At 47.7% G+C, this 16,269-nt stretch overlaps 2 protein-coding genes across 2 annotated transcripts in view; both read right to left on the minus strand.

The window, feature by feature from the left end:
- Positions 1 to 686: 686 nt before the first annotated feature.
- Positions 687 to 7,141, minus strand: Akap5 (A-kinase anchoring protein 5). The gene is made up of 2 exons (XM_023702946.1): positions 6,955 to 7,141; positions 687 to 3,958 (listed from the first exon to the last, which is right to left on the minus strand). Exon 2 carries the CDS (start codon positions 3,717 to 3,719, stop codon positions 2,397 to 2,399), a length of 1,323 nt encoding a protein of 440 aa, XP_023558714.1. The 5' UTR covers positions 3,720 to 3,958; positions 6,955 to 7,141; the 3' UTR covers positions 687 to 2,396.
- A 3,821-nt stretch (positions 7,142 to 10,962) lies between these two features.
- Positions 10,963 to 16,269, minus strand: part of Mthfd1 (methylenetetrahydrofolate dehydrogenase, cyclohydrolase and formyltetrahydrofolate synthetase 1) — a 62,484-nt gene continuing 57,177 nt past the window's right edge. Inside the window, exons 25-28 of the mRNA XM_004624791.2 lie at positions 15,973 to 16,080; positions 15,474 to 15,626; positions 12,530 to 12,623; positions 10,963 to 11,206 (exon numbers count right to left, since the gene is read on the minus strand). Coding sequence (XP_004624848.1) covers positions 12,534 to 12,623; positions 15,474 to 15,626; positions 15,973 to 16,080 — 351 coding nt within the window. The 3' untranslated portion in view covers positions 10,963 to 11,206; positions 12,530 to 12,533. The remainder of the gene's footprint in view (positions 11,207 to 12,529; positions 12,624 to 15,473; positions 15,627 to 15,972; positions 16,081 to 16,269) is intronic.

Raw genomic sequence — 16,269 nt, forward strand, 5'->3', positions numbered from 1 at the left:
CGCAATATAACAACCACTGTAAATTTCCTATCATCTAGTTTTGAAATTCTGCATTTTTAAATTTTTTTAATAAATTTTTATTCTTTAAAAATAAATAAACTGTAACTGCATCAGCTTGGTGCCATCCTTGTGATAAATGACAGGCTTCTTCAAAACTGTAGAAATCCACCAGCCTTAATCACGTTATTAAATTGCTCATTTTAAAATATGGCCTTTGCTGGTAACTGTCCAAGTCCATTAGCACCACATATAGTGAAGTAGAGAATTTTTTCAAAGACGTCTTAATCTTTTAATTAAAAAAACACTTAAAACTTGTACAATTAGAATAAATTGATTTCTTGGGCATGTATTTTGAGAAATCCTTTTTTTTTTTTTTTGAGACAGGGTCTCACTATGCAGTTCAGGCTGGGCTTGAGCTCACTTTGTAGCCCATGCTCATCTTGAACTCCCAGCGATCCTCCTGCCTCAGCTTCCCGAGTTCAGGGATTACAGGTGTGCACCACCACACCCAGAGAGAAACTTTTTTTTTTTTTTTTAAATCTTTTATTTATTTGGTACAGGGTCTCGCTACACAAGCTTGGACTTGTAGTGATCCTCCTGTCTCAGTCTCTCCAGTGCTGGGATCACAGGTGTGCGCCAGCATGCCTGGTTTTGGTGGTCAGCGCTGCATTTGGTACCAGGGATTAAACCCAGGTCCTCATGCTTGCCAGGCAGGCGCTTACATGGCCAAGCTTTCTCCCCAGCCAAGAGAAACCCACTTTTTAATCTCACCGAGTAGAAGGATTCTCCCCCAAGATTATAAACACAAAGGCAAGAAAATCTGGAGGAAATACTTCTGCACTTTGGCAAAGAATCATGCTAATATTATTTGCTGCTATCCAAAGTCAGCTTTGCTTCTGTCAGAGGTCCCAGTAAGTATGTATATACGCAAACACACACAGCCCAATCTACAGGAAAAATGAGCACATACTTTCTATATGCAGTTCATTAATATGTAAGAAGTCACCCCAGTCATTTCAAATACCTAATACTGTTTCCTCCAAGATGAAGGTCGCCAACAAATACTTTGGCATTCATCCTTCGTCTGCTTCATTACCTCAGGTTCAGGTGGTAACACCATGCCTGGGCTTAGCCGGTGGGGGAGCAGACAGTGAGGTAGGGAGGTGCGCTGCAGGGTCACGGCTGTGCCACGCAAGAAGCCTGACCCAGGGCTGCTTTTTCAAAATATGTGATCAGATGCTTCTAAAGAGCTGAATAAAATGCAAATGAGCCCTTCTCATTTGTGTAAAACATTAACTGAATTGAAAATTGTGAGAAGTTAATTTAAATATTCATGTAAAATGCATTTTACTGGTCTCATCAGAGACACAATGATAAAACACTGACACTGAAAATATGTGCTCTAGCAATAACTGTACATGGCTCATTCCTGGCCAAGAATAAATATTTTCACTACAATGTTGTGATGTCCTGGGACCTCACTGTTCAGCCTGACAGAACCCACTCCCTTGTTTGCAGAGTGGAATATAGCGTCCTTAGGAAAGGGTTTCCGCAAGAGGAATGCTGTGTTATCCATAGTGGTTACTTGGGAAGTTTGTCTTCCAGATTAAAAGTGAGATTCCCCTTGTTTTATTTGTAAAGTTTTCAGCAGAAAAGCCCATGCAGACATGGGAACAGAGAGGTCTGCGGGGGCGAAAGGGCAGTGGGGAGGGCAACTGCTCACCCCTGCTTCACCTCTTCTGTTCTTGGCAACTATTGCCTACTACAAGGAACTAGTGAATGGCTTTTGGAAGAGGCTTGAGCAAAACTAGGAAATCCCTTGTGTAGTTCCAGGACGCATCTTTTGTACACTCTGCTGAAATCAGGGAAATGCAACCTATTTTGTGAGGTATACTGCTTAGGAGTGTAACAAAATCACGCATTCACAAATATAACTCACCTTATTCACCATTTTCAACACTATACAAGTGCACTGTTAAAAAAAGAAAACGTCTTTGAAAAGCAGATGTGATGTTGACCTGTACACAGGGTTGAACTATCAAAAGGAAATCAGAGTTTGTAACACCAGAAAAGAGCCAGTAAGCAGCTCCTAGCACTCTGTAAGTGCTCAGTAAATACACCTTCCTGGCCCACAGGACTGTCTCCGTTTAGCGGCTCCCAGAATGTCACTGTGCACTGTAGGCCCTGCTGACTTCCTCCAGTCTAGACCCGACCACATCGCAGGGGAAAGAGTTTCGTCAACTTGACCTATTTCGTAGTTCTTCTGTGCTGGAATTGCACCTTTAAACTCCAGACGATCAATCTCTCATTTCTTATGGAATAAGAAATGCCGCAAATGTATAAATAGTTCATCGGTAAGCTTTTTTTTTCCTCCCTCCCATGGCTTGGGAATTAAGTCACTCTAGAAGAGTGTTTATCTTATTATCATCAGAGGCCATTTCATTAACCAGCTGTTCTACAGACAACTGGATAGCGTTCTTGACGAGAGAAGAAGCTGTCTCTATCAAGAGTGTTTCATACTGTTCTGAAGTTCTACCCTCAAAATCACTGTCATTAGCCAAAAAACCTACTTGCTCATTTTCAATGGAAATTAAGAAACGCTTAGGGACATTTTTAGATTTTTTAACATCAAATTCACTGACTTCTGTGTCTGTAATAATGATAGCAATTGGCTCCATTCTTTTGCTTTCCTCGGATTTGGGCTTCTCTACATTGATCTCGTTTTCTTTCAAGTCTGATTCCGGGCTTAATCGGGTATCTTTTGGCTTATTCTCTTCTTCGGCCACAGCCTCTCCACTTTCATAGTCTTTCCGGTTTGGCTCACCGTCCAGGGTGCTGTCGCTGGATTTTCCCACGGCTTGCTGATCCGGTACTGCAGGTGGAGGAGCAGCCGCAGAAGCCACTGGCTGCAGACTGGCTGGTTCTGAACTTTCAAGTGGACCTGCTTGCTGGGACGGAACATTCTGCGTGTCCTCCGTCCCTTCTTCGGGTTCCTTCTCGAGGGCTAGAGTTCCTGTTTCAATAGCAGAACGCCCGTTATCTAGTTCGAGTTCTACTGAAATCACGTTCTCTCCGGGCGTGACGCTGTTGCTCTCGTTGGACTCGCAGACCTCACCGCCGCCGTCTTCGTGCGTGGCGACGCCTTCGCTCGGCTCGCGGGCCGACTTGGGCCCCGCCGCCTGGTCGGTGGCCGCGGTCTGAGTTTGTGCAGCCGAAGCTTCGGCCTCACCCTGCACTCTCAGACTGCGGTCCGAGTCTTCTATAATTTTGGAATGACTACTCTTCGGTGGCCCTCGTGAGAATTTTATGCAGGGAATCTTAAGTCTGGATTTAGCCTTTTTCTTAGAAAGATCAGCACCCTCAGCCTTTATTTCAGGATGCACTTCAGCCTCGGGCGGCTTTTGCGGCTTTGAAGGAGCGGACCTTTTCCCTCGCGTCATCAGGCCTTTGATGGAGGCCCAGGCGCCCCCTGGCCGCGGGGGCTGATCCGGAGCTCCCGCGTCTCCAGGCGCCTTGCTGGCCGCCGCAGTCTCAGCCTCGGCGCAGGCTTTGGGCTTCAACGCTTTGCCTGCTTTCTTTCTTCTCTTGAAGCAAAGCACGGATGCTTTCTGCTTCCGTCGCTCATCCCGAGGGCTAACTTCCGCAGCTTGCTTCTCATCCTTATTTTCTACTTGAATTTCAGAGACTGTGGCCGCCATTGTCACACTGCACGCCTTCATTCTCTAGAACACGGTAGCCTTTTTCCTGTGCATCGTTATGCAGGTAGACAGAACTCAGCTCGGGAAACAGCGGTCCAGGTGCGCTCATTCCTTCGGCCTTACTCCATTCCGTCCTCGTTCTAGATGGTTTCTCTAGCGTGGATACCTAGTTTCTCTGTAGCTTTAACTTTAACCTTGTCTCTTTAATTTCTTCATGAAAACTCTTTACTGCATACATTTTTGCTTACGTAAAGATCAACCTGGTGAGAGAAAATAAAATGGTATTTTATTTCAGAATAAGCCTATTACTTTCAAAGATACCACTTCAGTTGAATGGAGATTTTTACCAGGTAGGTTTTCCATAGAACTTACTGAAATGACTGGGAAAAATGATTGGGGATACTTTCTGCCTTGTCGACTGCCAGAAAGATTTCGCTGTAACTATATTTTGTTTGATTCTGTTTATTTTGTTTGTTAAATTTTCATTTTGGACTACTCTACAGATCTGAGATTACTGCTTATTTAGTTGTGCTGTATTTATGGATTACTTATGACCCAAACGTGCAAGTTTAGCAAACAACAACAACAAAAATGAAATGCAGGCTGTTAAGCAAGTTAATGCAATTTCTTATGACATGCATTTAAGAATTTTGAAGCTACAGGCTGGGTGTGGTGGCACATGACTTAATCCCAGCACTTGGGAGACCTGGGCAGGAGGATTACAGTGTGTTTGAGGCCAGCCTGGGCTACACAGTGAGTTCAAAACAGGCTTGAACTACATAACAAGACCCTGTCTTGAAAAAAAAAAAAACAAAACCCAAAAAAACAAAAACCAGAATTTTCCAAAAGACTTTAGAGATTGTAGATCATTCAATCCAGCCAGATAATAAAGTTGAGCTCCAAAGAGGTCCAGTGGCCTGCTTTGAAAGCCATGCTGCCGGAGGATAAGGTCCCAGCCAGAGACGGAAAGACTTTTACTCTCCCTTCTGTTGTGTCATAGGTTTCTCTTCTAAAAATGTACATTCCATCAAGGAGGTACTACTTTTGCATGCGTCCTCTTAGGAAATTCTAACATTACTGTCATTCTGTCCTGAGATCAGCTGTGGCTCTCTGACGTGTAGCTGCTGTCCGTACTTGCCGCTATGACGTGCACACAGTGGGAGGTCAGTGAGCGTTAATGATGGCACTAGCGGACACTTACGGAGCAACTCCTGCATACCAGGCAGGCCAAGCGCTTTTACATACATCTCTAGGCTACCCAGAATAGCACAAAGTGAGTAGGTGGTGGTACCTCCATCTCTAAAGGAAGCAGCTTGCCCAAGATTACAAAACTGCCCAAGCCTGCCTGCTTGGAAGCCTGTGCTCTGAAACTGGATGTTAAGAATTTTATCAGAAGGAAAGAATGAACAAATTTCGTCAGAGCTGGGCATGGTGAGACAGGCCTTGTAATCCCAGCACTCAGAAGGCTGAAGCAGGAGGACAACAGTGACGCTAGCTTGGGCTACATAGTGAGTTCAAGGCCAGCCTAGACTACATTATGAGACCCTGTCTCAAAAAACAAAAGAATAGCAACAACAAAAAATTTCGTCACAACATGAACTCTCTGGAGATGCTCATGTGCAATAGATTCATTAGTGTAAGAATTTTTAACTGCTTAATGGTAGTTTTCTCCCCTCATAGTACTGAGGCTTAAGTCTAGGGTCTTTCACATGCAAGGCTGTACTCCACACTGCTATACTTCTGTCCCCATTTAATGGTAATTTCACCAACATGCAGCCTGTGGCCTCAGAACTCACCCGAGGCTAGACTTGAATTCTTGCTTATTTATTGTCTTTTTGACACAGCATCTTGCTGTGTAGTTTATGTTGGCCTTGAACTCACTTTGTAGCCCAGTCTGGCCTCAAACTCATAGTGACCCTCCTGCCTCAGCCTCCTGAGTGCTGGGATTACAGGCATGTGCCTCCATGTCCAGCAAGTTCTTGCTATTTTAAAACCAAGCTTTATTTCTTTGGTTCTGGAATGAATTTAAAAGCCAAATACAAATTGGCAGCCTGTGCATCTGGCAAACTTATTAGTTATATATAGGTAAAAAGGTATATTTAAAAATAAATTTACAAATTAGTATGCAGCATCAAAGAATAGAGATGTAATTATCTAAAAAACAGCTTCTGAATTTTAATTGGTAGATGTTCTAAAATAGGCAAAGGGAGTCTTTTTCTTCATAATATTCTCCTGTAAATCTTTCACTATTCCATTTCCCTTGATTCCACGAACTGTAGAAAAAAATTGGAACCCTGAAACTTTTGATTTTTTTTTTACAGGTTGGGTATTGCATGCCTCTAACTCTAAGATAGCTATCCTAGAACACTGACAGAGCTGAAATAACCCTTTACAGCGTCTCTCACACAGAATGCTACAACTAGCACACCGCCTGGCTTCCTCATCTCCCGGTGTCCTCGCTCTCGCTGTCGAGTATTGGAACCGAGCAGAGGATGGATCGGTGGCACGGCGCCGAGCCCGGATCGTGTTTAGGGAGGCAGCACTCAGAACGAACTTCAACTGTGCAGAGACAGCTGCTCCAGTAGCTCACTACAATCTGTAGCAGGCTGCAGAAGCAAAGCGGATCCCCCACAGCAAGCAGCTGGGGGAGGTAGGGAGAACGCAGCCCGAGGAGAGAATACTTGGCAGAATCCTAGACTGCAAATGACAAAATGCACCCCTATGCTGCCAGGTAGCTTTACAGCCTCAGGAAACCTTCAGGTAAGTGCCTATTGTCCCTTCCTGGCAGAATGTCACGTCTCAGGCCACACAAGCCATCACCTTCCCTTTTTCCCTACAGCAGCAAAGAGCCACCGCCAACCGGTGCAGAAAGCAGCGACTTTCCTCGCTCCAGATAGGAACCAGGAGCTGCCTCCAGGAGGAAGCACCTTTCCCTGTGGCTCGAGGCTCCTCTCGGCAGGATGAAGAGCTCGAAAAAGAAAATGCCGGGGGCGTGGAACAGAATCTAGCTTCAAAGCTATATGCAAAATTATAACAGCCACGAACCCCAACAACACGTTTTTAAAAAAAGGGCAAAGGAGAACCCTCCCCAGGTGTGCTCCAGGACAGGAGATAAAAGGGCTGGAGATGCTCCCGGCTCTCGACCTGCCGCGCTTTCCCTGGGACCACAGCCCGGGGGTCCCGGCGCTTCCCGCCCAGATGTGCAGGCTGGACACCGTCCTAGACCCCACCCCACGGCCTTCCTGCTTTCACTTACCGAGAGCTGCAGGGTTCCAGGCCGACCCTGTTCGCGAGGTCGCGGCACCAGGCAGCAGGGAGATCGGAGCCCTCTGCAGAGCGACCGCAGTGCGCGGCGCCCCCTCCCCAGCCGAAGACCGACAGCTGGCTGCACCAATGCGCGTGGGGGGCGGGGCCGGGGGCGGGGTCGCGCGGGCCCCACCTGCGAGCCGCGACCGCGCCGCGTGGAGAGGCTGCGCGGGCACCCAGCTCGGCCAGGTTCGCGCCGCGGGATCTCACGGGGCGAGCGGGGCGGGGTGACCAACGAGAGCAAAGCTGGAAGATGGGGAGGGGGCCAGGAGTCAATATGCCTGGAGAGATGGGATGTCCTTTTGAGAAAACTGCGATTCGGAACAGAAACAAAACTTTGCCCGGAGTGGGGCTGAAAGATCCTGGCCGGTAGGAGGCGGGGACGACGCGCGCTCGCGGCTCTGCAGGCGCAGCGCGTCCAAGCCGACAGGGTGAGAAAGGGTGTCGGAGGCAGCCCCTTTCTTTTTGTTCCAGATTTCCAAAAGTAAATATATAGGAAGCAGCCGACAGGTTGCCGGTGTTTCCCCTTAGGGCACTGCTAGGCGCCCGCTTCATCTGAGCCCTCTCCTTGCGCGGGGTAGAGAACAGGGGAGGGCGCCCTCCTTCCGGACCCAGCCGAGCAAGGCGCCCAGGCACCGCGGGGCTCCGTGAGCTGCCTCGCTTTCCCGTGCATTTTTCTGAACCTTTATCTAATCAAGGTGCCAGCCACGGTGATAAGCAGCAGCTGCGGCGGCAATCATCTGACCACTTAAAGCACGAGGTGTACCCAACGCGAAAGGTTGCTAGGAGACCTGGGGCGCTGTGGGGCGACCCCGGAGCTCCAGCCTCGAGGTTCAGTCCAGGTCCAGTCCAGGTTCATCGTAATCCCAGACCCCCTCTTCCCAGCCCTGCTGCCAGATGAAGCCTCAAGTGAGGTGGAAGAATTACTGAGAAAAAGCTGCTGGACGCCGTTCTTCAATGGGAGGGTCAATCCCGGGTATCCATTTTTGGGTGTCTTTTTAGGCAGACATGCTATCTTCGTAAGACTGTCTGGACTTCCTTCAAGATTTACGGAAGAAACCCTTGGGACACCAAGCTGAATCCCAATTGTCAAGATCTTAAATTTACAGATGTAAATTAAGAGATTAAGAGCTATAAAACAGGAATATCCACTATTTAGTTTAAGGCTGGGCGTGGTGGCGCACACCTGTAATTACAGCACTCATGAGGCAGGAGGATCATTGTGAATTGGAGGCCAGCTTGAACTACATATACATAGTGAAACTCTGTCTCAAAAAACCTTCCCCTCCCCCCGGAATTCAAGCCTGGCATGATGGTGTACATCTGTATTCTGGGAACCCGAGGAGCGAGGACTAGAAGGTCCAGTCAGCCTGGGCAATTTTAACAGTCTGCCTCAAAATAAGAAAGTGTTAGTGGAGATGCAGTGTGAAGGTCCTGCTTTAAGCCCCAGCACCAGGTGTGGGCAGTTCAATTTAGCCTTGCTCATCTGGCAACTCTGGTCAGGAAAACACCTGGACATCCTGGAGGGGTTGCTTAGCCCCGCTTCCGCCACGCTGGACGTTAAGCCAAGAGAGATCTATGCCATGCAAATGGCTTGTTCTCAAACTCCAGGGTCTCACACCCAGCAGATCTGGAGTATGCAGCACTCGTAAGTGGAAAATAAGATGAGCTTTCCGAGCTGCAGATGGGCAGAAGAGCTGCTGTAGGAAAGCATGGGCGTTCCGGGATGAAACAGTAAAGATCACTTTATTATTTTTATTTTTAGTAAAGGTCATGTTAATGACTTACATCTTAGCCTGCTTTTATTTTTATTTTTGTATTTTTTAGGGAAGGGTCTATAGGGTGTTCAGGGTCTCACTACTACATTGGACTCCTAGTGATTTGCCTGTTTACAGCTTCCCAAGAGCTGGGATAACAGGAGCACACCACCACACCCAGTCTCAATTGCCTCAGCGCGCCCTGGGGATCAAACCCTGGCCCCTGAGCCTGCTTGCAGACGCTTTAATCTGCTGAGCTATTAGGCCTGCCCTTATTTAATTTTTGGCAGAACCTGGGATTGAACTCAACACCCTTGCTCTACTGAGCTATCTCCTCACCGCCCCCAGCCCCCCTTTTTTTTAATTAAAAAATTCTTTTATTTGGTACAGGGTCTAACTATGCAGCTTGGACTTGTAGTGATCTTCCTGTCTCAGCCTCCCCAGCACTGGGATTACAGGAATGCAGTACCGGGGATTGAGATCAGGTCCTTGCACTTGCCAGGCAGGTGCTTAGACTAATGAGCTATCTCCTCAGCCTTTAGTCTGCTTTTTTCTTTTTTTGTGGTTCAGGGGACTGAACTCAGGACCCTGCGCTTGCCAGGCAACTGCTTATTCTACTGAACTATCTCTCAGCCCTAGTCTGCTTTTCTTAAGAAAAAAAAGGAGGGAGCTAAAGGCAAATTTGAGGAAAATCACAAATTGATCCTATATTTGAAGGGCAAATTTACTTTTTTTGTGGTATATTACAACTCATCCAAACCACACACACACACACACACACACACACACACACACACACACACACAGAGTATAGTACTATAACTGAAATACTGCACTGTGGCTTTTCTTTAGGATAAATGTTTTTTAAAAATATACCCAGTAGTTCATGCATGAAAGAAACCTGTCATCCCTGAATGCACTTAAGTGACAGTTAAGACTGTTGAAGTTATTACCCGTATCACTGTCTACTATTCTGTTAGAAGCTCTGAATTATATAATGGGAAACGAGCTATAAATGTCTCCCCAATCGGACAAGAAACTACCCTTACAGCTTCTCTTGCTAGTATGACAAGCTAGTTTGCCAATAAAATAGCTTATGTATTTATGTGAACCACTGGTCATAGCACTTCTCCCGTCCTGGTCCGTCTACCCACAGTCCAGGCCTGCAGCTCCCAAAAATGGTTCATAACTCCTTGTTTCTGACTCTTAAACTGCAGACTTTTCAAGACTATGGTCTCCAACTCCTTCCCCTGACACACCACGAAGTTCACCAATGGCCTCCGCTCCTGGTGGTCTCATCTGAGTCAGCACAAACCCAGTAGGAGCTGCGGCTGCAATCTGCTTTACTTGGCAGCTCATCATTGCTGCTGTCACTCATGAATTAAGAGTACACATACAGTGTCGATGCAGCGACAGCCTCAGAGGTGCAGATCAGAGAAGGCGCAGGTTATCATCAGTATGAGTAATCCCAGGGGTTTGGGGTCTCAGCTTGGCCACACAGCTCGAGGCCTGGGCTTGGTCCTCAGGACACACAAAACCCTGACCTAGGGGGAAGCATTACTAGTCCACAGGAGGGTGCACACGGGCACTGGCAGCTCCAAGGCACAGGCACTCTGGACACTAATGCTCCTTGCGTGTCTGCAAGCCTCTGTGTGTCCAGCAGTTACTTTGCCATTCACAGTGTGGCTGGAGGGGCAGGGGCAGAACAGGAAGCAATGCGGGGCTGTTTTAGGATAAAACCACAAGCGTTCTGGAGACAGGTAAATCCTGCCACTCTCTGGTGCTATGCACATCCTCGTGGATGTGAAGAGTATAGAAATGAGAGTTCTAAGGAGATCAGCACTAATCTTGTATACCCAATACTTCCAGGGAGCAGGGCGTGGCAACAGTGTAGAAAAATGTACAGAATAAAAAGGCAAGTCCTCCTCCACACCCTACCTCCCACCCTCTCAAGGCTCCCAAATTAATGTGTTCTGCTGAAGTCCCAAGCCCAGATGCATTTTCTCCTTTAAACAACACAGCATAAAGTACACAGCTGCGTCGAAGCTGCAGGGGCGACCCAGCAAGTGGGCCCACGTCGGATGGCGGTATCCCAGCATAGCCTGCCAATACTAACTGGAAGTTCCACACCAAGATAGCAAAATTATTTCCTTTTATTTTGTGGAACTTCACTAAAGTAAATAGACATCTACATGATTTATTTTTTGGACCAGGAATTGAACTCAGGACATTGTACTTGCCAAGCAGGTACTTGTACTGCTGAGCTATGTTCCCGGCTGCATGATTTATGTTAACTTATACATGATGATCAGAACCAAGACTAAAGAAAGGCTTCTGGAGAAAATCCCTCTAGTGATTTCAGAAGATATGGCCTGCAGCGAGTTCGCTGAACTCCACGCCTCCTGACTCACGGTGGGTCTCGGCGGAGTCTGGCCAAAGCAGCTTCTTCAAGATGAATGATCTGGAAAGAAAAGCAAAGAAATAAACGTTTTCTTTAAGCACAGAAGTGCTGCTGCTTCCTTTCGAAAATGCATCGTTCTCTCACACTGCCAAAGCTGTTAACATTTAAATTCTTTCCCAGCCCAGGTCCAAAAATGGGCTTGACAACAGCGCATGGCATTTACCTGAAGGCTATGCAGCAACTGCTCAGGACTGGAGCAGGCCTGCGATGCACAGCCCCGATGCCCTCCTGGGGAAGGCTGTGCCTGGCCGCGAGCTCAGCACCCCACCCCCCATGGGCTAAAGGGTGACCACGTGCTGCCTCCCTCTGGGTCTTTATCTTCTCACAGTGCAGGCGCTCTGCTTCTGTTCTGCCGTTGGTGGCCTGCCCTTTCCTATCTTCCTTAATCAGCCCCCCTCTGCTTGCTGCACGTTGGATTTGTCATTCTAGGATGTCCACACGGCTGTCAGAACGTGTCCGAATCAGGATTCAGCTTCCTAGGACCTGCATCTCCCTTTGCTCCTGACCTATGTCCTTCCTTTGCTGTAGTACATTGCTAAGCAACTTCCTAGCAGAGATGTGGGGGTGGCAGAGCTTTGCCTGCTGAGGAACATCCAGCTAGATCTGGCTGGGAATAAACACCGGGTGAAGGTTGCCGTGCCTCAGTGTGCAGGACACTTCCCATGTCCAAATCCCTCTTGTTGCTGAGATGACAGCTGTTCAGTCTAATTCTCCCTCTTGAACAGGCAAGCTATCTCTTTTCCTTCTTTGGAGAAGGATGTTTAGCACTTTCCTGTTCAATGTTTTTGAAATTTCATTTGGTTCTGCTTAAGGATGACTCACTCACTCACTGTGGTGGGTATCTGGGGCCTTGTCACACACGACCTCTGGATTACTGCTATTACCTTCTCTTTTCTGATCTCTGGGGCATTTATTCACCTCTTGCCTTACAAGTAACTGTCTGTGCAGACATCAAGCTAGTCTGGCCTCCGGTGTGCCACTGATTCTGATCCCCAAATCTTGGGCTTTGCATGAGACTCCTCTCTTCCCCCGTACTACGGATCAACAGACAGCAGGTTTCTCCTCTGCACTGCCAGCCTGTGACAAGCCCTCCTCTTCTTCCAACAACATGGTGCAAAAACATGGTGCAAAAGAAATATTTTATTCACTCTCACTGTTAATTCCCCCACTTAGTGCATTCAGAAATGTGTTGAGAACATTAAAATCTGAATTTCTGTAGCTACTGTTGGAGGCCTGTAATTCACAAACAGCACAGAAAGAAAAAAGAAAAAAAAACACAACAGAGCTCTTTCCCAGTAACAACTTACCTGTTTAAAACAGTCCATTCACCTGTTCGGTTTCAGGGTCTAAATCAATATCATAAAAGCAGGGCCGGGTAGGGAGTCCAGGCATTGTGCTCATCTAGGATGTAAAACAGCATTAAAAATGAAGTTAGCAGGTAGGCATGGTCATGCACACCTATAATTCTTGCACTTGGGAGGCTGAGGCAGGGGGATCACCACAAGTTCAAGACCAACATGCACCACATAGTTTAAGTAAACTACATAGTAAGATCTGTCTCAAAAAACTAAAGCAAAAAAAAAAAAAAAAATCTCCACACATATGCAACATAAAAAATTTAAGAATGATCTTTCATCTACCTTCCCTTTTGTCAAAGACAGAACATCACTTTGTAGTTGTCTACAAAGTGGGGAGTATTTCTGTTCACTTATCCTATTTACAAATACAAAGGAAAACCCTCAAGCCCTACAAACAAGTGCCAGGAGTCACTCTTGCCTTTTTTGTCAATGTCACAAGGAGTGGAGGGGCCAGGGAGGTCGAGGTGCCATGGATTGTTGCTTCAGCAATGTGACATTATAAATTCACATCCTTTAGCTTGGCCCAAGACATTTCCAGATACAATTTAGATAGTTTCACATTCACTATTCTGATTGGTCCAATGGGGCCTTCTAAAACTAAACTCATACAGTGTACAAACTGTAACTTGCTTCTTAAGATTTGGCTTTGGGGGGCCAGGGAGATGGCTCAGTAGAATAAACACTTGCCTGGCAAGCACAAGGGCCTGAGTTCAATCCCTGGTTCCGCAAAAAAAAAAAAAAAAAAAAAAAAAAAAAAAAAAAAAAAAAAAAAAAAAAAAAAAAAAAAAAAAAAAAAGATTTGGCTTTGACAAATACCTGCTTACATGGAAATTCTTTTTGGAAATTCATATGGCTAGTATATGAAAACATACTTTTATCGGTAACAGTGCCCTATATAATGAGTACATACAAATCCAAATCATATCTAGACAGGAAAACCATTCAGCTGAACTTCTAAAACTATAAAAACATCATTAAAGCTGAGTCACCTGAAACACCAAATGCTGGGGCATCAGGAAACCCGACTGTGGCATCGAGGAACCTGTCACCGCTCCCGGACAGTGCTACAGGGACGTGACAACTGGTCTCTAGCCTGTGTTTTATAAGAGAAAAGGAAGTGCACACAAACTGGGCCAAGGGAGGCACTGGTCTTCAGCCCCAGCAGGAAAACCTAGCAGATGGTTTATGAAGGCAAAAGGCACCACACTGCCTGCTGACACAGACACGCAGCGTCCCCACTGGCAGAAAACTAAAGATGGTTCCCGAATCAGCAAAGAGGAGGATTTTGCAGTATTTTTATTCTTTCCTAAAGAGGATCCCCCCAATCCCAAACGCTAGTTATTTAGAGGAAAGAAGAAAAAAGATGTGTGCACCTGTGTGCACCCCTCACACAGAATGAGACTCTGAAAAGGAGCCAGCATTTTTTGAATTAATGTATCAGTGCTCAAGTCCCCTGCCCTGCTGAGGCCCCACGGGCAAGCGGGAGGCGTTAAGTCACTAAGAATGACTGAGTCGCTGGCTTATGTGTGGAAAGTCTCGTCCAAGCTGAAGTTGAAGGCCGCTGACGCGTACTCCGCTCGGGCACTCACGCTGGGCAGGCCGTGAACACAGGCAGAGGGGAGCCAGCCGGACCACCGCTGGCTGTGCCGCCTCTACGGCCACCCTCGGCACCTAAACATGGTGAATGCCACACAGCGCACCTACTGCTCTTTCTGCCAGTAGCTGCTGCCGCTCTCTCCTGAGAGAACACAAGTCTTCAGCAGTCCAGGTGCTGGACAGATGGTCTAATATTCCTACCAAAAGGGAACTTCTACAAATCGCACAGCAGTCACAACAAGGTGAGCCGCCTGCTCTCGGCAGGGCCCTGGGCACTGGGCTTCCATGACGATGTTGTCTGGGAGCCGTGGCAGCAGGGCTCAGGCCGTTCCTACTGTGTGCAAGGCCCAAGCCAGCACAGGGGAAGCAGAACTCTAAAGTCACGCACTTGCAACTGCACAGTGCTGCCCGCACCCTTTCTTTTCCTTTGGTACTGGTGATGGGGCCAGAGTCCCTGAACTGAGCTACATCCTCAGCCCTCTGTCACTGCACTTGTTTAGCTGAAAGTGCAACTGTCTATCGCATGTAAGTGAAGTCTGTAGATGCAGCACAGCGAGCAGATCTACGGGGAAAGCTGGGCACAGGAGCCACGTTAGCCTTAGGACCATGTTAATCCAAACACTGACTGGCAATTTTCCTCTCTTAATGTTCACAGAACCCGTAAGAACGCACTGGGTAACTCCTTCACTGAGCTGTAAGTAAGCAAACACACCTCTGTCCTGAGCTCGTAGGGCCACGAGGACGGAGTTACATCCAGAGTTGGTTCTGGGAACCCAGTGAACGCCACCCCTGTGGCTGCCCAAGCCCCTTCTTTAGCGCAGCAGCACGTGTGCACACAACCTCTGCACACCACCGGCGTCCTTACCTCCGGACACCTTACAGCATCTAGTGTCTATCACGTACTGAACATGTGTGAGCAGCTGTGCTCTGTGGGGAGTGAGACGGGAAGCCGCGTGCCCAGTACAGACACCACTTCCTTTTCTAAATGTCTCCTACCCACAGATGGCTGTGGGCGCAGCCCCCAAGAGATGGTGAGCTGACTGTCTACAGGGTCTAGGCCACTGTCCATGGGGCCCATCCTAGATTCAGCCAAGAGCAAGCCGGCCCGGGGGAACAGAATATTTTCCTCCGAAGTATCACAGCATTACACTTCACCTGACACTAGCAGGGTCCACGGCAAGAGGACTCATCATAGCAGCCCAAGCTCCAACTTCCCCTCAGCACGGTCTCTGCTAACGTGCCATGTACGGCAGATGCGACACAGATGAGCAGGCTCTTCTCTCGCAGCCTTACTTACCGTTCCTACCAGAGGGTACAGGAAACCAGCCCCGACACTGGCACGGATGTCACGAATGGGCAGGACGAAGCCTGTGGGCACACCTTTCCGCTCTGGGTCGTGAGACAAGGACAAGTGTGTTTTGGCCATGCAGATGGGGAGATTCCCAAAGCCCTGAGGGGAAAAGGGAACAGAGGGAGGACAAATGAAAAGCTGAAGATGCAGTGACATGGGACTAGAGAAGACCTTTGATTTATTTGAAACATCAGATAAATAGCAACCATTGCCTCACTATCGTCCAGCTTAGCAGACAGGTGAATAAAACTGCAGAGGTTCTCAATATTTTAGGTAAGGCGGCCCCTATCTCCTCGTGGCTTTTCTGCACATTCATATGTCACCTGTGGGTGAACAGGAAACCAGGAACTCGTCCCCTGGCTGTCACCAGAAAAGCAGCACAGCAGGTGCTGGGCAGAGCTGAGCTCTGCGAAGGGCTGAAGGAACAAAGTGAGCAAGAACCTACCTGCTTGGTGTAGACTTCAACTTTGTGCTGAGCTTCAGGGAGCAACTCAATGTCATCTGCTCCATAGATCTTCTGTGCGATGATCCTGATTTTATCCTCAACAGGGAGCTAATGCACCAGGAAGAGAGGGAGGCCGTCACTAGCCGCACGTGGAAGCAGCGAGCCAGGCTGTGGCCACTTCCCGGTGGGCCACGAAGTGTTCACTATACATAGGGAAACAGCCTGAGGTTTACTGGGTTAGAAACATTCTGATGTTAAGCCCCAACCTTGTTAAGTAGTAAATACCCTTCAAAGGAA

The sequence above is a fragment of the Octodon degus genome, unplaced genomic scaffold (assembly GCF_000260255.1).
Source record: "Octodon degus isolate 3935 unplaced genomic scaffold, OctDeg1.0 scaffold00007, whole genome shotgun sequence".
NCBI lineage: Eukaryota > Metazoa > Chordata > Mammalia > Rodentia > Octodontidae > Octodon > Octodon degus.

Excerpts from the sequence above, each read along its gene's own strand:
- Akap5 (XM_023702946.1), bottom strand. The coding sequence starts at position 3,719 with ATGAAGGCGTGCAGTGTGACAATGGCGGCCACAGTCTCTGAAATTCAA.